This window comes from Ixodes scapularis, unplaced genomic scaffold, assembly GCF_016920785.2.
Source record: "Ixodes scapularis isolate PalLabHiFi unplaced genomic scaffold, ASM1692078v2 PGA_scaffold11__112_contigs__length_91849675, whole genome shotgun sequence".
Classification (NCBI taxonomy): Eukaryota; Metazoa; Arthropoda; class Arachnida; order Ixodida; family Ixodidae; genus Ixodes; species Ixodes scapularis.
In genome coordinates, this window is record NW_024609837.1 from 14522085 (window position 1) to 14547453 (window position 25369).

At 45.9% G+C, this 25369-nt stretch overlaps 1 protein-coding gene across 1 annotated transcript in view; it reads right to left on the reverse strand.

The window, feature by feature from the left end:
* LOC115330989 (ADAMTS-like protein 4) overlaps positions 1–25369 on the reverse strand; it is a 102005-nt gene that overhangs the window by 12209 nt on the left and 64427 nt on the right. Inside the window, exon 12 of the mRNA XM_040223152.3 lies at positions 3494–3652. Coding sequence (XP_040079086.2) covers positions 3494–3652 — 159 coding nt within the window. The remainder of the gene's footprint in view (positions 1–3493; positions 3653–25369) is intronic.

The window sequence follows — 25369 nt, forward strand, 5'->3', positions numbered from 1 at the left end:
GGTAACGTCATCAGCGATGATGACGATGCTGATGCCGGTGACGTCATCAGTGATGATGACGATGCGGATGCCGGTGACGTCATCAGTGACGATGACGATGTGGATGCCGGTGACGACATCAGTGACGTCACTGACGTCATCAATGATGATGACGATGCGGATGCCGGTAACGTCATCAGTGATGATGACGATGACGATGCGGATGCTGGTGACGTCATCAGTGATGATGACGATGACGATGTGGATGCCGGTGACGTCATCAGTGATGATGACGATGACGATGTGGATGCCGGTGACGTCATCAGTGACGATGACGTCATTGGGGTCACGCGACATCGGCGGGGGTCACGTGACCTCAGGGGAGTCACGTGACTTCGGGGGGTCACGTGACCTCGGGGGGTCACGTAACCTCGGGGGGGTCACGTGCCCCCCACGAGGTCACGTGACCCCGGTGGGGGGCTCGCGCGGTGCATTATGGGACATTTCCCATGATGCACCGGGGTCACGTGACCTCGGGGGGTCACGTGCCCCCCCACGAGGTCACGTGACCCCGGTGGGGGGCTCGCGCGGTGCATTATGGGACATTTCCCATGATGCACCGCGCGGTTACGCCGACGCCGCTCAAGCCGGAAACGGGTCCCCAAAGAGCTGCGCTCTAAAAGGACGTGGACGGGAAGGAATACACAACGTTTCGGGCAGACGCCCTTCTTCAAGTGATACACGAAAAAAAAAAGTGAAAGCCGTTTACAACTCCCTGTAACGCCGAATTAGAGTGCAGCTCTTGAGGAGTAGGAGGAGGGAAGGGTACTGAGGGGGGGGGGTGAACTGACCGGAGGGGTGGGTCACGTGACGATGACAATGCCGATGATGTCATCAGTGATGTCACTGATGACGTCATTAGTGACGTTACTGATGGCGTCACCAGTGATGATGACGATGCGGATGTCAGTGACGTCATCTGTGATGATGACAATGACGATGCCGGTGACGAAATCAGTGACGTCACTGATGACGTCATCAGTGATGTCACGTGTGACATTATCGTCACTGATTTCGTCATCAGTGACGTCGCTGATGACGTCATCGGCATCGTCGCTGATGACGTCACCAGTGACGTCACGCGTCCCATAATGCACCGCGCGGTTACGCCGACGGCGACGCCGCTCAATCCGGAAACGGGCGCCTAAGAGCTGCGCTCTAAAACAGTGCGCGAAAGAAAGTTTCGTGTTGAGACCACGGCGCAATTATGTTTTGAGGTCGAAGATAAGACGGCTTTCCTCTCTGTTTCGCACGGAGGAGGGGAAGCCTGATCTGATTATAAGAACGCGCATATTTAGCTCAGTGTGGTCGGGGGTCGAGAAACGGTTAGCTACATGTGTGGATTGTTCTGAAGGGAGGTTTTCTGGCAATTTTCAAGTGACAAGACGGTGACTCCGGTCACGCCATTCACAGCCAAGTCTTTCCATGGAGGCGAATAGTCGGTAAGACAAACTGCTTCGTGAGGTCCGGAATAGAGCAAAGCCATCAGTGCCCGCTCTACGGCGCATCGCAGATTTGTAGGTGCGCAGCCTGTTGGATGACGCCTCAGGCTTCTTGCTTAGCTGAACTTGTTGCCGAGTTGAAGCCTCGGTATTTTACCAGCGTTCAAGTGCAGATGCACTAATATATTGTCGATCACTGCAACCGGCAAAAAGATTACTTTGTGATGCACTGGAATTCCTTAGTTCCATGGGCACCCTTAAAGGGGCCCTCCGGAGCGTTCTGCGATGGTCTGTTTATGGCGGTAACTCAATCTGCAGGCCCTAAAGATCCCAAAAATCATAAAATTACGGTCATGCGCGGCGGATTTCTCTACTAAAATTGCTATCAAAGTCCCCGGCACGCCCCCCTTTCTGAGATGACCCCGGAAAACGGGAGGGGTATCTCTTTACGCGTCAGCCAATAGCAAGCGAAGGATCCCGGCGTCACTGCGCGTCACCAACGCCGCCGACCGCCGACCCACGGAAGAATCTCTCGAACACGCGCGGAATGTCGTCAAGGGACCCGGACTTTGTGCTCGGCAGTCGTCGTTCGTCGCACCGCACCGTCGCGCTGCTACTGCAATACGCAGTCGCATCCCACAGATGACAAGGAACAGTTTGACTCGTTGACGTGGAAGGATCGCAAAGCTGGCTTCGGAGTCGGGATCCACGGCAAGAAGGAACATGTGTCCCACAAACGCACGCCTGCAGACGCCCCGGGAAGCATACGAGCCGACGCGCCGACGTATCACCCCCTAGCAACAAGCTTGCGGGGAGAAAACATAGTTCGCTAGTTTTGGAGCGATAATTGCGGACTGTGTTTCCCGCACCACAATCAGTTTACGTTTTTCTCAAACTCTAATTTACAACAAGCTTAAAAAGTGTTGCAATAATAACGTTCGCATTCACCGCGGGACGCAGCATTTCCATTGGTCAAGTTTTAGCGATGGGCAGGGAATGGGGGATTGTCTTCCAAAAGAAAATAGTCCCGATATATTTCTTCTGCCATCTGCTTAATAAACGGTTTTGTAATCTAAAACTTTGTATACACATTAACTTGCACCTACTACGCAATATAACAATATAAATAGACGATCGCAGAAAGCTCCGGAGGGCCCGTTTAACAACTGTACAATGTGACTGAGGTCAGACGGTGCCCGTATAACGAGGGCTTAAGAAGCAGTCAGGGAATCGGCGATTGACGGGTATAGGTGGTTGAGGACTGACGGTTAGAAACAAATGGTTGAAAACAGATGGTTGGGGGATGGCGGTTGGACAACAACGGAACCGTGCGGCCGCTCCTGGCCGCGTATGCGGAAAAGCCTGTGAAGTAAGTCAACAGGCGAATCTCTGCCCCCTGATTGGCGCGTTTTCATACACGTGGCATCGTCTGTCGGACATCGGGTAAGCAAATCTGGGAGCCGACTTAAAGCTAAAAAAAAAAAAAAAACCGTCTCACCTACGATAAACAGAAGGCCAAAGGCTAGTTAGAAACCAACGTGTGTATCAGTGCGCGAGTTTTGGAGATACGCATGCCGGAATAACATGTGGTTCCTAACTTGCTCGTGGCATGGATCCGGCAGCCTGTTGCTTTGGTCTTTAGTTTATCATAGGGTGAGACGATCGAGAATCACTGAGGCGTCTTTATAAGCCTCCGTCCCTTCCCCTCTCTCTGTCTCTCTCTCTCCCTCGGCAAACCAGGCACCAGAGGGCCGAAATTCGACCGTTGACTTCCTTCACAGGCTGTTCCGAAGACGCCTCCGGGCTTCGGCTTTGGCGAACCTTTTTCCTACAGGGGGCACAAACTTACGCGTCCCGCCCTTGCTGCATGTGGTGGCCTTGAGATTTAACTGCTGGACACGTCATGCTTGTAATCAACGAAGTTACTGTCTCATTTATATTTACAGCTCCATGCAATCTTGCACCGTGGAAGGAATATGGTCTGTGGAGAGCGTGTCCAGTGTGAGCCATACCTGGGACCATTCGGAGAAGAGCCAGGTGGCGGCGCATGGTGGCATGTCGCAGACTTGTTCGCTCGCAGGACGGAGTTTCGGGTCGCACGAGGAGTTCCGGTGGCCGTCGCCACAGGTCACGTGCCGCTTTTGAAGTCCCTTGCCACACTCGCTGCTACACTGCGCCGTCAGCCGACATTCCATGGGGAGTTTGGAAACAATTTTCTGACGATACTCGGCATAGATAGAATAGACCCCTTTGGAGAGTCGCGCGATTATTAGAAAGTCGGAACCACTGCACAATGGCGGATCAAAAGACATCATGAAAAGTGCAAGTCATTTCATTAGATAGCGAACGTGGGATCGTGGCCAACGATATAGAAGCCGACGAGCCAATCAAACATCGTCAAAAGTGCAACGTCACTGCGCTCATGTCTTTTTTTTTCTAAGTGTATGTATGCCCTCTATTGACACCAAACGCATGAAGTGTGCCGTGACGTTATGGTTTCAGTCCACCATTGTGCGGGGATTCCACCAGCTGCCAAACGAGGGCAGTCTTTCAAAAAGGTTCTATTGGACAGGAGATCGAACTATAGGGGACGCTTTATCGAGCTCGTCCCCAAAGCCACCAGCACAGCATAACAAAGAAACTGAACCTCGCCAAGCCAGCACCACCAAGACAGAAAGCCTCCGCATGGCCTCCTCTCCCTTCATAAAACGTCATCAGAGTCGGATCGCGCTAACTCGGCTATTGGGCCCGAGCCCGACCTTCGACCCTCTGATTGGACACGAGCCTTAGCCGAACGCTGACGCAGCATTCGTGACCAATCACAGGCCTCGATCGATGTGACTGTGATGACGCGTGCGGAGGCTTTCTGTCTAGGTGGCGTTGGTTTACCCCACTCGTCACGCGGAGCATTGGGAGATGGTAGCGCGGAGGACAAATTACGGCCCTCAGATTATTAGATATACCCTGCCTAAATTTCTCAGCCAGTTTGATGCTAGTGAGTTGGATCTGATTAGGATGTCATTTAAGCAACTTAGAGAACATTTTGGAAACCTAGATAGGCAAAATAACAGTGATCTGGCGGTTTGTTTAATATTCCCAGGATCGTTCAATCTTCCTTGATATGTGTGTTGTGCTCGTATATCATCCACCCGTTTTGTACACTCGCATGAAGTAGCATTTTTGTCCTGTACCTATGCTGTTTTGCTTATGTAGGTGGTCGGGGGAATCGTCAAGTTGTATTTCACAGCTTTTTCCCTCGACCTCCATCATCAATGTAGATGGAAATAAACGAATTATCAGAGTTCTTGGTCAGAGCAACACCACCTATGGACAGAAGGCCTGTAGTTCGTATTACAAACTCGGCCCATAAACCACGCATTTGAAAATTCTCTGTAAACCCTAATTGTTCACTGCCACGGCCTACTACAAGTCGGGACTCAATTGTGACGAAATTAAGTGGCCCTAGTGTGTCTGTCATCATTACGACGGGATATAAGGTTCTTACAAATTCCGCAAGTCTTTTCCGCGGCGCAAAAGTTGAGCGAACGTAATCTGTGTGCAGCGGCTAAAAAGGACCTGCCGATGCAACCCCAAGATTGGTGGACATCGGCGCGTCCCTACAACTTGCGCCATCTATCGGCTACCAAAAGCGGGGGCCACCGTAACTCAATGGGCGAAAGCCGTTTATATTCACCTACTCAAAAACTCGGCCAATAATCGCTTTGCACTCATTAAGGTTGTGTTAGGTGCGGTGTCCGAACTTTTTGGGAAAAATTTAGAAATCGTACGATCAAGTTATACACAGCCAAATGACGATCAAAAATATTTACATTGCGTCTATGGCAAGACCCGAAGAAAAAGACCGAGTTTTAATGAAAGATCGTTGTTCTACAGAAAACGTCCTCCCATACTGGACTGCACTCATCAGTAACAGGTTGCCAAGGGACTCAGCTATCTTTTAGTAACTTTCATTTTTAGTTTAATTAACTTTAAAGTAGACCGCCATTGCTCCGAATATTTAAAGGGAATGCTGCGCAACCTGTTTACGGCTTGCAAATAGCATATGAAGATTGTGGTGCTCCGAATTAACACATGAGAAAAAAACTTCTTAACCATCACTTTTACATAAACAAAGCCTATAATACAACAGTCACAGTACTCAAGGTTTGAGCCCGGGTTTAGAATTAATAGTTATTTTATCTGTATCTTAGTTCCATTAAAATGTACCACCGTCTTACATGTTGCCGCTGCGTGGAAAGTGGCAAAACACGCAGATACCGCACGAGGTTTGAACCCCTCGTGGGGTTCAAACCTCGGTAAGACAGCTAAAAGGGCGAGATATGGATCTGAAATCCCAGTTTTTCGATGAACGCGCATTCCTATACCCAAAGGCTAGAACTCCTAGGTGTGTCAAACCTTGAATATACCGTAGGCTATTATTTTCCGGTTTTAACCGAAAAACACCGATTCGCATTCGCCGGTGTCGAAAGTATGAAATCGGTTAAAGCCCAAAAACACCGGTTTTTACATATTTTCGAGCAAACGCTGGTTTCTTTTTTTTTCTTTTTTTTTTCACTGATAACTCCTGTAGTTTTAACCGATAAACATCCGCCGGCGACGGAAATAAAAAATCGTTCAAAACAAAAATACCACGGTTTCCATATAATTTTTCTCTAGCAATGTTTTTGTCGGTTTTTTTTTTTTTTTTTTTTTCACTTAAAAAGTCCAACACGAACTTTCGTCAAACACATTATCATGCCCGGAATCATGCATTTTGCCTGTCTTTCTTTTGTGACCTACCTGTTCTTGGACTCAAAAAAAAAAAAAAAAAATTGGCTTGCTCTTTATGTTTATACAGCCTTGATGGAGAAGCGCCTCAACGGGTAATCGGTCTCTTAGCTGTAGATGAGAAATTTAGCCAGTGCGGTACAACCGCTAACCTGGAATTTTTAAAGTGCATCACGCAGTAGTGATCACACGAACGCGTGCCGGCACGAAACTCATCCAGATCGATACGGGCGGGGGTGGCGGGGACTCGCTGGGAACCCAGGAGGTTCCCAGCGCAAGCTTTCGCTCCACGCTCCGAGCTGAGACGCGTTAGCCCACTCGGCCACTTCCTCCCTTGTTCTTGGACTCTTGGAGAACAGTAGCTTTCTTCAACTGTTCCCTAAGGCCAGCGATCCTCCTGGGTCATCGACCTTGAAGATTACTATTAGTGGACCGAGAGGCCAGCTACAGCCGGTGCTCTTGTTCTCTTGAGATGACAACCTCCTCAATGGCCTTGTCCTATACAAGTCAGAACGGGAGAATTATGTGAAAGAGATTCTGTAAAAGATGTAAATAAAATTTGAACTGTTCTTCGTCTTCAGTGGTTGTTTACGTTCGCAATTTTTCCTCCCGATAATCACCGTTTTAGCACCTGCACGAGAGAATTCAGCGAAAACCACCGGTGTTCTAGAAATAAATAAACACTGATAAACATCCGCCGATTTTCGTCATAAATAAACACCAGAAAGTATACACCCTAGATATACGATAGTTCCATGTTGCACAAGAGCGTCACGACGAGTGCAAACGCAATTTCTGTGTAAATAAATTAGAGTAGGGTCATAAAAAAAAAGTTCCAACAGCCAAGAAACCCGGGAATTATATCGGAAAGACCAAATCTTCGACATACGCGCAATCGTCCTGCCCAAAGACTAGAACCCCGAGCCGAGTCAAACCTTGGTTTTAGGATAGTTTCATGTGTGTAAAATAGCGTCCCGCCGAGTGCAAACGCGATTTCGGCATAAATAAATTAGAATCTGGTCATTTAAGAAAGGTTACTCTGCCAAGAAAAGGCGCGAATTATATCAGAAAGACCACTTTTTCGACATACGCGCAATCGTCCTGCCCAAAGACTAGAAGCCCGAGCCGAGTCAAACCTTGGTTTTAGGATAGTTTCATGTGTGTAAAATAGCGTCCCGCCGAGTGCAAACGCGATTTCGGCATAAATAAATTAGAATCTGGTCATTTAAGAAAGGTTACTCTGCCAAGAAAAGGCGCGAACTATATCGGAAAGACCACTTTTTCGACATACGCGCAATCGTCCTGCCCAAAGACTAGAACCCCGAGCCGAGTCAAACCTTGGTTTTAGGATAGTTTCATGTGTGTAAAATGGCGTCCCGCCGAGTGCAAACGCGATTTCGGCATAAATAAATTAGAATCTGGTCATTTAAGAAAGGTTACTCTGCCAAGAAAAGGCGCGAACTATATCGGAAAGACCACTTTTTCGACATACGCGCAATCGTCCTGCCCAAAGGCTAGAACCCCGAGCCGAGTCAAACCTTGGTTTTAGGATAGTTTCATGTGTGTAAAATAGCGTCCCGCCGAGTGCAAACGCGATTTCGGCATAAATAAATTAGAATCTGGTCATTTAAGAAAAGTTAGTCTGCCAAGAAAAGGCGCGAACTATATCGGAAAGACCACTTTTTCGACATACGCGCAATCGTCCTGCCCAAAGACTAGAACCCCGAGCCGAGTCAAACCTTGGTTTTAGGATAGTTTCATGTGTGTAAAATAGCGTCCCGCCGAGTGCAAACGTGATTTCGGCATAAATAAATTAGAATCTGGTCATTTAAGAAAGGTTACTCTGCCAAGAAAAAGCGCGAACTATATCGGAAAGACCACTTTTTCGACATACGCGCAATCGTCCTGCCCAAAGGCTAGAACCCCGAGCCGAGTCAAACCTTGGTTTTAGGATAGTTTCATGTGTGTAAAATAGCGTCCCGCCGAGTGCAAACGCGATTTCGGCATAAATAAATTAGAATCTGGTCATTTAAGAAAGGTTACTCTGCCAAGAAAAGGCGCGAACTATATCGGAAAGACCACTTTTTCGACATACGCGCAATCGTCCTGCCCAAAGGCTAGAACCCCGAGCCGAGTCAAACCTTGGTTTTAGGATAGTTTCATGTGTGTAAAATGGCGTCCCGCCGAGTGCAAACGCGATTTCGGCATAAATAAATTAGAATCTGGTCATTTAAGAAAGGTTACTCTGCCAAGAAAAGGCGCGAACTATATCGGAAAGACCACTTTTTCGACATACGCGCAATCGTCCTGCCCAAAGGCTAGAACCCCGAGCCGAGTCAAACCTTGGTTTTAGGATAGTTTCATGTGTGTAAAATGGCGTCCCGCCGAGTGCAAACGCGATTTCGGCATAAATAAATTAGAATCTGGTCATTTAAGAAAGGTTACTCTGCCAAGAAAAGGCGCGAACTATATCGGAAAGACCACTTTTTCGACATACGCGCAATCGTCCTGCCCAAAGACTAGAACCCCGAGCCGAGTCAAACCTTGGTTTTAGGATAGTTTCATGTGTGTAAAATGGCGTCCCGCCGAGTGCAAACGCGATTTCGGCATAAATAAATTAGAATCTGGTCATTTAAGAAAGGTTACTCTGCCAAGAAAAGGCGCGAACTATATCGGAAAGACCACTTTTTCGACATACGCGCAATCGTCCTGCCCAAAGGCTAGAACCCCGAGCCGAGTCAAACCTTGGTTTTAGGATAGTTTCATGTGTGTAAAATAGCGTCCCGCCGAGTGCAAACGTGATTTCGGCATAAATAAATTAGAATCTGGTCATTTAAGAAAGGTTACTCTGCCAAGAAAAGGCGCGAACTATATCGGAAAGACCACTTTTTCGACATACGCGCAATCGTCCTGCCCAAAGGCTAGAACCCCGAGCCGAGTCAAACCTTGGTTTTAGGATAGTTTCATGTGTGTAAAATAGCGTCCCGCCGAGTGCAAACGCGATTTCGGCATAAATAAATTAGAATCTGGTCATTTAAGAAAGGTTACTCTGCCAAGAAAAGGCGCGAACTATATCGGAAAGACCACTTTTTCGACATACGCGCAATCGTCCTGCCCAAAGGCTAGAACCCCGAGCCGAGTCAAACCTTGGTTTTAGGATAGTTTCATGTGTGTAAAATGGCGTCCCGCCGAGTGCAAACGCGATTTCGGCATAAATAAATTAGAATCTGGTCATTTAAGAAAGGTTACTCTGCCAAGAAAAGGCGCGAACTATATCGGAAAGACCACTTTTTCGACATACGCGCAATCGTCCTGCCCAAAGGCTAGAACCCCGAGCCGAGTCAAACCTTGGTTTTAGGATAGTTTCATGTGTGTAAAATAGCGTCCCGCCGAGTGCAAACGTGATTTCGGCATAAATAAATTAGAATCTGGTCATTTAAGAAAGGTTACTCTGCCAAGAAAAGGCGCGAACTATATCGGAAAGACCACTTTTTCGACATACGCGCAATCGTCCTGCCCAAAGACTAGAACCCCGAGCCGAGTCAAACCTTGGTTTTAGGATAGTTTCATGTGTGTAAAATAGCGTCCCGCCGAGTGCAAACGTGATTTCGGCATAAATAAATTAGAATCTGGTCATTTAAGAAAGGTTACTCTGCCAAGAAAAGGCGCGAACTATATCGGAAAGACCACTTTTTCGACATACGCGCAATCGTCCTGCCCAAAGGCTAGAACCCTGAGCCGAGTCAAACCTTGGTTTTAGGATAGTTTCATGTGTGTAAAATAGCGTCCCGCCGAGTGCAAACGTGATTTCGGCATAAATAAATTAGAATCTGGTCATTTAAGAAAGGTTACTCTGCCAAGAAAAGGCGCGAATTATATCAGAAAGACCACTTTTTCGACATACGCGCAATCGTCCTGCCCAAAGACTAGAACCCCGAGCCGAGTCAAACCTCGGTTTTAGGATAGTTTCATGTGTGTAAAATAGCGTCCCGCCGAGTGCAAACATGATTTCGGCATAAATAAATTAGAATCTGGTCATTTAAGAAAGGTTACTCTGCCAAGAGAAAGGCGCGAACTATATCGGAAAGACCACTTTTTCGACATACGCGCAATCGTCCTGCCCAAAGGCTAGAACCCCGAGCCGAGTCAAACCTTGGTTTTAGGATAGTTTCATGTGTGTAAAATAGCGTCCCGCCGAGTGCAAACGTGATTTCGGCATAAATAAATTAGAATCTGGTCATTTAAGAAAGGTTACTCTGCCAAGAAAAGGCGCGAACTATATCGGAAAGACCACTTTTTCGACATACGCGCAATCGTCCTGCCCAAAGGCTAGAACCCCGAGCCGAGTCAAACCTTGGTTTTAGGATAGTTTCATGTGTGTAAAATAGCGTCCCGCCGAGTGCAAACGTGATTTCGGCATAAATAAATTAGAATCTGGTCATTTAAGAAAGGTTACTCTGCCAAGAGAAGGCGCGAACTATATCGGAAAGACCACTTTTTCGACATACGCGCAATCGTCCTGCCCAAAGGCTAGAACCCCGAGCCGAGTCAAACCTTGGTTTTAGGATAGTTTCATGTGTGTAAAATAGCGTCCCGCCGAGTGCAAACGTGATTTCGGCATAAATAAATTAGAATCTGGTCATTTAAGAAAGGTTACTCTGCCAAGAAAAGGCGCGAACTATATCGGAAAGACCACTTTTTCGACATACGCGCAATCGTCCTGCCCAAAGACTAGAACCCCGAGCCGAGTCAAACCTTGGTTTTAGGATAGTTTCATGTGTGTAAAATAGCGTCCCGCCGAGTGCAAACGCGATTTCGGCATAAATAAATTAGAATCTGGTCATTTAAGAAAGGTTACTCTGCCAAGAAAAGGCGCGAATTATATCAGAAAGACCACTTTTTCGACATACGCGCAATCGTCCTGCCCAAAGACTAGAACCCCGAGCCGAGTCAAACCTTGGTTTTAGGATAGTTTCATGTGTGTAAAATAGCGTCCCGCCGAGTGCAAACGTGATTTCGGCATAAATAAATTAGAATCTGGTCATTTAAGAAAGGTTACTCTGCCAAGAAAAGGCGCGAACTATACCGGAAAGACCGCTTTTTCGACATACGCGCAATCGTCCTGCCCAAAGGCTAGAACCCCGAGCCGAGTCAAACCTTGGTTTTAGGATAGTTTCATGTGTGTAAAATAGCGTCCCGCCGAGTGCAAACGTGATTTCGGCATAAATAAATTAGAATCTGGTCATTTAAGAAAGGTTACTCTGCCAAGAAAAGGCGCGAACTATATCGGAAAGACCACTTTTTCGACATACGCGCAATCATCCTGCCCAAAGGCTAGAACCCCGAGCCGAGTCAAACCTTGGTTTTAGGATAGTTTCATGTGTGTAAAATAGCGTCCCGCCGAGTGCAAACGTGATTTCGGCATAAATAAATTAGAATCTGGTCATTTAAGAAAGGTTACTCTGCCAAGAAAATGCGCGAACTATATCGGAAAGACCACTTTTTCGACATACGCGCAATCGTCCTGCCCAAAGGCTAGAACCCCGAGCCGAGTCAAACCTTGGTTTTAGGATAGTTTCATGTGTGTAAAATAGCGTCCCGCCGAGTGCAAACGTGATTTCGGCATAAATAAATTAGAATCTGGTCATTTAAGAAAGGTTACTCTGCCAAGAAAAGGCGCGAACTATATCGGAAAGACCACTTTTTCGACATACGCGCAATCGTCCTGCCCAAAGACTAGAACCCCGAGCCGAGTCAAACCTTGGTTTTAGGATAGTTTCATGTGTGTAAAATAGCGTCCCGCCGAGTGCAAACGTGATTTCGGCATAAATAAATTAGAATCTGGTCATTTAAGAAAGGTTACTCTGCCAAGAAAAGGCGCGAACTATACCGGAAAGACCGCTTTTTCGACATACGCGCAATCGTCCTGCCCAAAGGCTAGAACCCCGAGCCGAGTCAAACCTTGGTTTTAGGATAGTTTCATGTGTGTAAAATAGCGTCCCGCCGAGTGCAAACGTGATTTCGGCATAAATAAATTAGAATCTGGTCATTTAAGAAAGGTTACTCTGCCAAGAAAAGGCGCGAACTATATCGGAAAGACCACTTTTTCGACATACGCGCAATCGTCCTGCCCAAAGGCTAGAACCCCGAGCCGAGTCAAACCTTGGTTTTAGGATAGTTTCATGTGTGTAAAATAGCGTCCCGCCGAGTGCAAACGTGATTTCGGCATAAATAAATTAGAATCTGGTCATTTAAGAAAGGTTACTCTGCCAAGAGAAGGCGCGAACTATATCGGAAAGACCACTTTTTCGACATACGCGCAATCGTCCTGCCCAAAGGCTAGAACCCCGAGCCGAGTCAAACCTTGGTTTTAGGATAGTTTCATGTGTGTAAAATAGCGTCCCGCCGAGTGCAAACGTGATTTCGGCATAAATAAATTAGAATCTGGTCATTTAAGAAAGGTTACTCTGCCAAGAAAAGGCGCGAACTATATCGGAAAGACCACTTTTTCGACATACGCGCAATCGTCCTGCCCAAAGACTAGAACCCCGAGCCGAGTCAAACCTTGGTTTTAGGATAGTTTCATGTGTGTAAAATAGCGTCCCGCCGAGTGCAAACGCGATTTCGGCATAAATAAATTAGAATCTGGTCATTTAAGAAAGGTTACTCTGCCAAGAAAAGGCGCGAATTATATCAGAAAGACCACTTTTTCGACATACGCGCAATCGTCCTGCCCAAAGACTAGAACCCCGAGCCGAGTCAAACCTTGGTTTTAGGATAGTTTCATGTGTGTAAAATAGCGTCCCGCCGAGTGCAAACGTGATTTCGGCATAAATAAATTAGAATCTGGTCATTTAAGAAAGGTTACTCTGCCAAGAAAAGGCGCGAACTATACCGGAAAGACCGCTTTTTCGACATACGCGCAATCGTCCTGCCCAAAGGCTAGAACCCCGAGCCGAGTCAAACCTTGGTTTTAGGATAGTTTCATGTGTGTAAAATAGCGTCCCGCCGAGTGCAAACGTGATTTCGGCATAAATAAATTAGAATCTGGTCATTTAAGAAAGGTTACTCTGCCAAGAAAAGGCGCGAACTATATCGGAAAGACCACTTTTTCGACATACGCGCAATCGTCCTGCCCAAAGACTAGAACCCTGAGCCGAGTCAAACCTTGGTTTTAGGATAGTTTCATGTGTGTAAAATAGCGTCCCGCCGAGTGCAAACGTGATTTCGGCATAAATAAATTAGAATCTGGTCATTTAAGAAAGGTTACTCTGCCAAGAAAAGGCGCGAATTATATCAGAAAGACCACTTTTTCGACATACGCGCAATCGTCCTGCCCAAAGACTAGAACCCCGAGCCGAGTCAAACCTCGGTTTTAGGATAGTTTCATGTGTGTAAAATAGCGTCCCGCCGAGTGCAAACGTGATTTCGGCATAAATAAATTAGAATCTGGTCATTTAAGAAAGGTTACTCTGCCAAGAAAAGGCGCAAACTATATCGGAAAGACCACTGTTTCGACATACGCGCAATCGTCCTGCCCAAAGGCTAGAACCCCGAGCCGAGTCAAACCTTGGTTTTAGGATAGTTTCATGTGTGTAAAATAGCGTCCCGCCGAGTGCAAACGTGATTTCGGCATAAATAAATTAGAATCTGGTCATTTAAGAAAGGTTACTCTGCCAAGAAAAGGCGCGAACTATATCGGAAAGACCACTTTTTCGACATACGCGCAATCGTCCTGCCCAAAGGCTAGAACCCCGAGCCGAGTCAAACCTTGGTTTTAGGATAGTTTCATGTGTGTACAATAGCGTCCCGCCGAGTGCAAACGTGATTTCGGCATAAATAAATTAGAATCTGGTCATTTAAGAAAGGTTACTCTGCCAAGAAAAGGCGCGAACTATATCGGAAAGACCACTTTTTCGACATACGCGCAATCGTCCTGCCCAAAGACTAGAACCCCGAGCCGAGTCAAACCTTGGATTTAGGATAGTTTCATGTGTGTAAAATGGCGCCCCGCCGAGTGCAAACGCGATTTCGGCATAAATAAATTAGAATCTGGTCATTTAAGAAAGGTTACTCTGCCAAGAAAAGGCGCGAATTATATCAGAAAGACCACTTTTTCGACATACGCGCAATCGTCCTGCCCAAAGACTAGAACCCCGAGCCGAGTCAAACCTCGGTTTTAGGATAGTTTCATGTGTGTAAAATAGCGTCCCGCCGAGTGCAAACGTGATTTCGGCATAAATAAATTAGAATCTGGTCATTTAAGAAAGGTTACTCTGCCAAGAAAAGGCGCGAACTATATCGGGAAGACCACTTTTTCGACATACGCGCAATCGTCCTGCCCAAAGGCTAGAACCCCGAGCCGAGTCAAACCTTGGTTTTAGGATAGTTTCATGTGTGTAAAATAGCGTCCCGCCGAGTGCAAACGTGATTTCGGCATAAATAAATTAGAATCTGGTCATTTAAGAAAGGTTACTCTGCCAAGAAAAGGCGCGAACTATATCGGAAAGACCACTTTTTCGACATACGCGCAATCGTCCTGCCCAAAGACTAGAACCCCGAGCCGAGTCAAACCTCGGTTTTAGGATAGTTTCATGTGTGTAAAATAGCGTCCCGCCGAGTGCAAACGTGATTTCGGCATAAATAAATTAGAATCTGGTCATTTAAGAAAGGTTACTCTGCCAAGAAAAGGCGCGAACTATATCGGAAAGACCACTTTTTCGACATACGCGCAATCGTCCTGCCCAAAGGCTAGAACCCCGAGCCGAGTCAAACCTTGGTTTTAGGATAGTTTCATGTGTGTAAAATAGCGTCCCGCCGAGTGCAAACGTGATTTCGGCATAAATAAATTAGAATCTGGTCATTTAAGAAAGGTTACTCTGCCAAGAAAAGGCGCGAACTATATCGGAAAGACCACTGTTTCGACATACGCGCAATCGTCCTGCCCAAAGGCTAGAACCCCGAGCCGAGTCAAACCTTGGTTTTAGGATAGTTTCATGTGTGTAAAATAGCGTCCCGCCGAGTGCAAACGTGATTTCGGCATAAATAAATTAGAATCTGGTCATTTAAGAAAGGTTACTCTGCCAAGAAAAGGCGCGAATTATATCAGAAAGACCACTTTTTCGACATACGCGCAATCGTCCTGCCCAAAGACTAGAACCCCGAGCCGAGTCAAACCTCGGTTTTAGGATAGTTTCATGTGTGTAAAATAGCGTCCCGCCGAGTGCAAACGTGATTTCGGCATAAATAAATTAGAATCTGGTCATTTAAGAAAGGTTACTCTGCCAAGAAAAGGCGCGAACTATACCGGAAAGACCGCTTTTTCGACATACGCGCAATCGTCCTGCCCAAAGGCTAGAACCCCGAGCCGAGTCAAACCTTGGTTTTAGGATAGTTTCATGTGTGTAAAATAGCGTCCCGCCGAGTGCAAACGTGATTTCGGCATAAATAAATTAGAATCTGGTCATTTAAGAAAGGTTACTCTGCCAAGAAAAGGCGCGAACTATATCGGAAAGACCACTTTTTCGACATACGCGCAATCGTCCTGCCCAAAGGCTAGAACCCCGAGCCGAGTCAAACCTTGGTTTTAGGATAGTTTCATGTGTGTAAAATAGCGTCCCGCCGAGTGCAAACGTGATTTCGGCATAAATAAATTAGAATCTGGTCATTTAAGAAAGGTTACTCTGCCAAGAGAAGGCGCGAACTATATCGGAAAGACCACTTTTTCGACATACGCGCAATCGTCCTGCCCAAAGGCTAGAACCCCGAGCCGAGTCAAACCTTGGTTTTAGGATAGTTTCATGTGTGTAAAATAGCGTCCCGCCGAGTGCAAACGTGATTTCGGCATAAATAAATTAGAATCTGGTCATTTAAGAAAGGTTACTCTGCCAAGAAAAGGCGCGAACTATATCGGAAAGACCACTTTTTCGACATACGCGCAATCGTCCTGCCCAAAGACTAGAACCCCGAGCCGAGTCAAACCTTGGTTTTAGGATAGTTTCATGTGTGTAAAATAGCGTCCCGCCGAGTGCAAACGCGATTTCGGCATAAATAAATTAGAATCTGGTCATTTAAGAAAGGTTACTCTGCCAAGAAAAGGCGCGAATTATATCAGAAAGACCACTTTTTCGACATACGCGCAATCGTCCTGCCCAAAGACTAGAACCCCGAGCCGAGTCAAACCTTGGTTTTAGGATAGTTTCATGTGTGTAAAATAGCGTCCCGCCGAGTGCAAACGTGATTTCGGCATAAATAAATTAGAATCTGGTCATTTAAGAAAGGTTACTCTGCCAAGAAAAGGCGCGAACTATACCGGAAAGACCGCTTTTTCGACATACGCGCAATCGTCCTGCCCAAAGGCTAGAACCCCGAGCCGAGTCAAACCTTGGTTTTAGGATAGTTTCATGTGTGTAAAATAGCGTCCCGCCGAGTGCAAACGTGATTTCGGCATAAATAAATTAGAATCTGGTCATTTAAGAAAGGTTACTCTGCCAAGAAAAGGCGCGAACTATATCGGAAAGACCACTTTTTCGACATACGCGCAATCGTCCTGCCCAAAGACTAGAACCCTGAGCCGAGTCAAACCTTGGTTTTAGGATAGTTTCATGTGTGTAAAATAGCGTCCCGCCGAGTGCAAACGTGATTTCGGCATAAATAAATTAGAATCTGGTCATTTAAGAAAGGTTACTCTGCCAAGAAAAGGCGCGAATTATATCAGAAAGACCACTTTTTCGACATACGCGCAATCGTCCTGCCCAAAGACTAGAACCCCGAGCCGAGTCAAACCTCGGTTTTAGGATAGTTTCATGTGTGTAAAATAGCGTCCCGCCGAGTGCAAACGTGATTTCGGCATAAATAAATTAGAATCTGGTCATTTAAGAAAGGTTACTCTGCCAAGAAAAGGCGCAAACTATATCGGAAAGACCACTGTTTCGACATACGCGCAATCGTCCTGCCCAAAGGCTAGAACCCCGAGCCGAGTCAAACCTTGGTTTTAGGATAGTTTCATGTGTGTAAAATAGCGTCCCGCCGAGTGCAAACGTGATTTCGGCATAAATAAATTAGAATCTGGTCATTTAAGAAAGGTTACTCTGCCAAGAAAAGGCGCGAACTATATCGGAAAGACCACTTTTTCGACATACGCGCAATCGTCCTGCCCAAAGGCTAGAACCCCGAGCCGAGTCAAACCTTGGTTTTAGGATAGTTTCATGTGTGTAAAATAGCGTCCCGCCGAGTGCAAACGTGATTTCGGCATAAATAAATTAGAATCTGGTCATTTAAGAAAGGTTACTCTGCCAAGAAAAGGCGCGAACTATATCGGAAAGACCACTTTTTCGACATACGCGCAATCGTCCTGCCCAAAGACTAGAACCCCGAGCCGAGTCAAACCTTGGATTTAGGATAGTTTCATGTGTGTAAAATGGCGCCCCGCCGAGTGCAAACGCGATTTCGGCATAAATAAATTAGAATCTGGTCATTTAAGAAAGGTTACTCTGCCAAGAAAAGGCGCGAATTATATCAGAAAGACCACTTTTTCGACATACGCGCAATCGTCCTGCCCAAAGACTAGAACCCCGAGCCGAGTCAAACCTCGGTTTTAGGATAGTTTCATGTGTGTAAAATAGCGTCCCGCCGAGTGCAAACGTGATTTCGGCATAAATAAATTAGAATCTGGTCATTTAAGAAAGGTTACTCTGCCAAGAAAAGGCGCGAACTATATCGGGAAGACCACTTTTTCGACATACGCGCAATCGTCCTGCCCAAAGGCTAGAACCCCGAGCCGAGTCAAACCTTGGTTTTAGGATAGTTTCATGTGTGTAAAATAGCGTCCCGCCGAGTGCAAACGTGATTTCGGCATAAATAAATTAGAATCTGGTCATTTAAGAAAGGTTACTCTGCCAAGAAAAGGCGCGAACTATATCGGAAAGACCACTTTTTCGACATACGCGCAATCGTCCTGCCCAAAGACTAGAACCCCGAGCCGAGTCAAACCTCGGTTTTAGGATAGTTTCATGTGTGTAAAATAGCGTCCCGCCGAGTGCAAACGTGATTTCGGCATAAATAAATTAGAATCTGGTCATTTAAGAAAGGTTACTCTGCCAAGAAAAGGCGCGAACTATATCGGAAAGACCACTTTTTCGACATACGCGCAATCGTCCTGCCCAAAGGCTAGAACCCCGAGCCGAGTCAAACCTTGGTTTTAGGATAGTTTCATGTGTGTAAAATAGCGTCCCGCCGAGTGCAAACGTGATTTCGGCATAAATAAATTAGAATCTGGTCATTTAAGAAAGGTTACTCTGCCAAGAAAAGGCGCGAACTATATCGGAAAGACCACTGTTTCGACATACGCGCAATCGTCCTGCCCAAAGGCTAGAACCCCGAGCCGAGTCAAACCTTGGTTTTAGGATAGTTTCATGTGTGTAAAATAGCGTCCCGCCGAGTGCAAACGTGATTTCGGCATAAATAAATTAGAATCTGGTCATTTAAGAAAGGTTACTCTGCCAAGAAAAGGCGCGAATTATATCAGAAAGACCACTTTTTCGACATACGCGCAATCGTCCTGCCCAAAGACTAGAACCCCGAGCCGAGTCAAACCTCGGTTTTAGGATAGTTTCATGTGTGTAAAATAGCGTCCCGCCGAGTGCAAACGTGATTTCGGCATAAATAAATTAGAATCTGGTCATTTAAGAAAGGTTACTCTGCCAAGAAAAGGCGCAAACTATATCGGAAAGACCACTGTTTCGACATACGCGCAATCGTCCTGCCCAAAGGCTAGAACCCCGAGCCGAGTCAAACCTTGGTTTTAGGATAGTTTCATGTGTGTAAAATAGCGTCCCGCCGAGTGCAAACGTGATTTCGGCATAAATAAATTAGAATCTGGTCATTTAAGAAAGGTTACTCTGCCAAGAAAAGGCGCGAATTATATCAGAAAGACCACTTTTTCGACATACGCGCAATCGTCCTGCCCAAAGACTAGAACCCCGAGCCGAGTCAAACCTCGGTTTTAGGATAGTTTCATGTGTGTAAAATAGCGTCCCGCCGAGTGCAAACGTGATTTCGGCATAAATAAATTAGAATCTGGTCATTTAAGAAAGGTTACTCTGCCAAGAAAAGGCGCAAACTATATCGGAAAGACCACTGTTTCGACATACGCGCAATCGTCCTGCCCAAAGGCTAGAACCCCGAGCCGAGTCAAACCTTGGTTTTAGGATAGTTTCATGTGTGTAAAATAGCGTCCCGCCGAGTGCAAACGTGATTTCGGCATAAATAAATTAGAATCTGGTCATTTAAGAAAGGTTACTCTGCCAAGAAAAGGCGCGAACTATATCGGGAAGACCACTTTTTCGACATACGCGCAATCGTCCTGCCCAAAGGCTAGAACCCCGAGCCGAGTCAAATCTTGGTTTTAGGATAGTTTCATGTGTGTAAAATAGCGTCCCGCCGAGTGCAAACGTGATTTCGGCATAAATAAATTAGAATCTGGTCATTTAAGAAAGGTTACTCTGCCAAGAAAAGGCGCGAACTATATCGGAAAGACCACTTTTTCGACATACGCGCAATCGTCCTGCCCAAAGACTAGAACCCCGAGCCGAGTCAAACCTCGGTTTTAGGATAGTTTCATGTGTGTAAAATAGCGTCCCGCCGAGTGCAAACGTGATTTCGGCATAAATAAATTAGAATCTGGTCATTTAAGAAAGGTTACTCTGCCAAGAAAAGGCGCGAACTATATCGGAAAGACCACTTTTTCGACATACGCGCAATCGTCCTGCCCAAAGGCTAGAACCCCGAGCCGAGTCAAACCTTGGTTTTAGGATAGTTTCATGTGTGTAAAATAGCGTCCCGCCGAGTGCAAACGTGATTTCGGCATAAATAAATTAGAATCTGGTCATTTAAGAAAGGTTACTCTGCCAAGAAAAGGCGCGAACTATATCGGAAAGACCACTTTTTCGACATACCCGCAATCGTCCTGCCCAAAGGCTAGAACCCCGAGCCGAGTCAAACCTTGGTTTTAGGATAGTTTCATGTGTGTAAAATAGCGTCCCGCCGAGTGCAAACGTGATTTCGGCATAAATAAATTAGAATCTGGTCATTTAAGAAAGGTTACTCTGCCAAGAAAAGGCGCGAACTATATCGGAAAGACCACTTTTTCGACATACGCGCAATCGTCCTGCCCAAAGACTAGAACCCCGAGCCGAGTCAAACCTTGGTTTTAGGATAGTTTCGTGTGTGTAAAATAGCGTCCCGCCGAGTGCAAACGTGATTTCGGCATAAATAAATTAGAATCTGGTCATTTAAGAAAGGTTACTCTGCCAAGAAAAGGCGCGAACTATATCGGAAAGACCACTTTTTCGACATACGCGCAATCGTCCTGCCCAAAGGCTAGAACCCTGAGCCGAGTCAAACCTTGGTTTTAGGATAGTTTCATGTGTGTAAAATAGCGTCCCGCCGAGTGCAAACATGATTTCGGCATAAATAAATTAGAATCTGGTCATTTAAGAAAGGTTACTCTGCCAAGAAAAGGCGCGAATTATATCAGAAAGACCACTTTTTCGACATACGCGCAATCGTCCTGCCCAAAGACTAGAACCCCGAGCCGAGTCAAACCTCGGTTTTAGGATAGTTTCATATGTGTAAAATAGCGTCCCGCCGAGTGCAAACGTGATTTCGGCATAAATAAATTAGAATCTGGTCATTTAAGAAAGGTTACTCTGCCAAGAAAAGGCGCGAACTATATCGGAAAGACCACTTTTTCGACATACGCGCAATCGTCCTGCCCACAGGCTAAAACCCCGAGCAGAGTCAAACCTTGGTTTTAGGATAGTTTCATGTGTGTAAAATAGCGTCCCGCCGAGTGCAAACGTGATTTCGGCATAAATAAATTAGAATCTGGTCATTTAAGAAAGGTTACTCTGCCAAGAAAAGGCGCGAACTATATCGGAAAGACCACTTTTTCGACATACGCGCAATCGTCCTGCCCAAAGGCTAGAACCCCGAGCCGAGTCAAACCTTGGTTTTAGGATAGTTTCATGTGTGTAAAATAGCGTCCCGCCGAGTGCAAACGTGATTTCGGCATAAATAAATTAGAATCTGGTCATTTAAGAAAGGTTACTCTGCCAAGAGAAGGCGCGAACTATATCGGAAAGACCACATTTTCGACATACGCGCAATCGTCCTGCCCAAAGGCTAGAACCCCGAGCCGAGTCAAACCTTGGTTTTAGGATAGTTTCATGTGTGTAAAATAGCGTCCCGCCGAGTGCAAACGTGATTTCGGCATAAATAAATTAGAATCTGGTCATTTAAGAAAGGTTACTCTGCCAAGAAAAGGCGCGAACTATATCGGAAAGACCACTTTTTCGACATACGCGCAATCGTCCTGCCCAAAGACTAGAACCCCGAGCCGAGTCAAACCTTGGTTTTAGGATAGTTTCATGTGTGTAAAATAGCGTCCCGCCGAGTGCAAACGCGATTTCGGCATAAATAAATTAGAATCTGGTCATTTAAGAAAGGTTACTCTGCCAAGAAAAGGCGCGAATTATATCAGAAAGACCACTTTTTCGACATACGCGCAATCGTCCTGCCCAAAGACTAGAACCCCGAGCCGAGTCAAACCTTGGTTTTAGGATAGTTTCATGTGTGTAAAATAGCGTCCCGCCGAGTGCAAACGTGATTTCGGCATAAATAAGTTAGAATCTGGTCATTTAAGAAAGGTTACTCTGCCAAGAAAAGGCGCGAACTATATCGGAAAGACCACTTTTTCGACATACGCGCAATCGTCCTGCCCAAAGGCTAGAACCCCGAGCCGAGTCAAACCTTGGTTTTAGGATAGTTTCATGTGTGTAATATAACGTCCCGCCGAGTGCAAACGTGATTTCGGCATAAATAAATTAGAATCTGGTCATTTAAGAAAGGTTACTCTGCCAAGAAAAGGCGCGAACTATATCGGAAAGACCACTTTTTCGACATACGCGCAATCGTCCTGCCCAAAGACTAGAACCCCGAGCCGAGTCAAACCTTGGTTTTAGGATAGTTTCATGTGTGTAAAATAGCGTCCCGCCGAGTGCAAACGTGATTTCGGCAGAAATAAATTAGAATCTGGTCATTTAAGAGAGGTTACTCTGCCAAGAAGAGGCGCGAACTATATCGGAAAGACCACTTTTTCGACATACGCGCAATCGTCCTGCCCAAAGGCTAGAACCCCGAGCCGAGTCAAACCTTGGTTTTAGGATAGTTTCATGTGTGTAAAATAGCGTCCCGCTGAGTGCAAACGCGATTTCGGCATAAATAAATTAGAATCTGGTCATTTAAGAAAGGTTACTCTGCCAAGAAAAGGCGCGAACTATATCGGAAAGACCACTTTTTCGACATACGCGCAATCGTCCTGCCCAAAGGCTAGAACCCCGAGCCGAGTCAAACCTTGGTTTTAGGATAGTTTCATGTGTGTAAAATGGCGTCCCGCCGAGTGCAAACGCGATTTCGGCATAAATAAATTAGAATCTGGTCATTTAAGAAAGGTTACTCTGCCAAGAAAAGGCGCGAACTATATCGGAAAGACCACTTTTTCGACATACGCGCAATCGTCCTGCCCAAAGGCTAGAACCCCGAGCCGAGTCAAACCTTGGTTTTAGGATAGTTTCATATGTGTAAAATAGCGTCCCGCCGAGTGAAAACGTGATTTCGGCATAAATAAATTAGAATCTGGTCATTTAAGAAAGGTTACTCTGCCAAGAAAAGGCGCGAACTATATCGGAAAGACCACTTTTTCGACATACGCGCAATCGTCCTGCCCAAAGACTAGAACCCCGAGCCGAGTCAAACCTTGGTTTTAGGATAGTTTCATGTGTGTAAAATAGCGTCCCGCCGAGTGCAAACGTGATTTCGGCATAAATAAATTAGAATCTGGTCATTTAAGAGAGGTTACTCTGCCAAGAAAAGGCGCGAACTATATCGGAAAGACCACTTTTTCGACATACGCGCAATCGTCCTGCCCAAAGGCTAGAACCCTGAGCCGAGTCAAACCTTGGTTTTAGGATAGTTTCATGTGTGTAAAATAGCGTCCCGCCGAGTGCAAACGTGATTTCGGCATAAATAAATTAGAATCTGGTCATTTAAGAAAGGTTACTCTGCCAAGAAAAGGCGCGAATTATATCAGAAAGACCACTTTTTCGACATACGCGCAATCGTCCTGCCCAAAGACTAGAACCCCGAGCCGAGTCAAACCTCGGTTTTAGGATAGTTTAATGTGTGTAAAATAGCGTCCCGCCGAGTGCAAACGTGATTTCGGCATAAATAAATTAGAATCTGGTCATTTAAGAAAGGTTACTCTGCCAAGAAAAGGCGCGAACTATATCGGAAAGACCACTTTTTCGACATACGCGCAATCGTCCTGCCCAAAGGCTAGAACCCCGAGCCGAGTCAAACCTTGGTTTTAGGATAGTTTCATGTGTGTAAAATAGCGTCCCGCCGAGTGCAAACGTGATTTCGGCATAAATAAATTAGAATCTGGTCATTTAAGAAAGGTTACTCTGCCAAGAAAAGGCGCGAACTATATCGGAAAGACCACTTTTTCGACATACGCGCAATCGTCCTGCCCAAAGGCTAGAACCCCGAGCCGAGTCAAACCTTGGTTTTAGGATAGTTTCATGTGTGTAAAATAGCGTCCCACCGAGTGCAAACGTGATTTCGGCATAAATAAATTAGAATCTGGTCATTTAAGAAAGGTTACTCTGCCAAGAAAAGGCGCGAATTATATCAGAAAGACCACTTTTTCGACATACGCGCAATCGTCCTGCCCAAAGACTAGAACCCCGAGCCGAGTCAAACCTTGGTTTTAGGATAGTTTTATGTGTGTAAAATGGCGTCCCGCCGAGTGCAAACGCGATTTCGGCATAAATAAATTAGAATCTGGTCATTTAAGAAAGGTTACTCTGCCAAGAAAAGGCGCGAATTATATCCCAAAGACCACTTTTTCGACATACGCGCAATCGTCCTGCCCAAAGACTAGAACCCCGAGCCGAGTCAAACCTTGGTTTTAGGATAGTTTCATGTGTGTAAAATAGCGTCCCGCCGAGTGCAAACGTGATTTCGGCATAAATAAATTAGAATCTGGTCATTTAAGAAAGGTTACTCTGCCAAGAAAAGGCGCGAATTATATCAGAAAGACCACTTTTTCGACATATGCGCAATCGTCCTGCCCAAAGACTAGAACCCCGAGCCGAGTCAAACCTTGGTTTTAGCATAGTTTCATGTGTGTAAAATGGCGTCCCGCCGAGTGCAAACGCGATTTCGGCATAAATAAATTAGAATCTGGTCATTTAAGAAAGGTTACTCTGCCAAGAAAAGGCGCGAATTATATCAGAAAGAGCACTTTTTCGACATACGCGCAATCGTCCTGCCCAAAGACTAGAACCCCGAGCCGAGTCAAACCTTGGTTTTAGGATAGTTTCATGTGTGTAAAATGGCGTCCCGCCGAGTGCAAACGCGATTTCGGCATAAATAAATTAGAATCTGGTCATTTAAGAAAGGTTACTCTGCCAAGAAAAGGCGCGAATTATATCAGAAAGACCACTTTTTCGACATACGCGCAATCGTCCTGCCCAAAGACTAGAACCACGAGCCGAGTCAAACCTTGGTTTTAGGATAGTTTCATGTGTGTAAAATAGCGTCCCGCCGAGTGCAAACGCGATTTCGGCATAAATAAATTAGAATCCGGTCATTTAAGAAAGGTTACTCTGCCAAGAAAAGGCGCGAAATAGATCGAAAATACCACTTTTTTGACATACGCGCAATCGTCCTGCCCAAAGGCTAGAACCGCGAGCCGAGTGAAACCTTGGTTTTACGATAGTTTAATCTTTGTAAAATTGCGCCACGCCGAGTGCAAAACGATATTTTTGAGGAAATAGATTAGAATCGCGTTATTAAAAAGAGGTCAAACAGCTAAGAAGCGCTGAAATATTTCAAAACGCACACTTTTTCGACAAGCGCGCAATCGTCCTGCCCAAAGGCTAGGGCCCCGTGTTTTGTGTAAACCCTGGGTTATACGATAGTTTCATGTATGTAGAATACCATGCAGCCGTGTGCGAAAACGGTTTCGGCTTAAATAC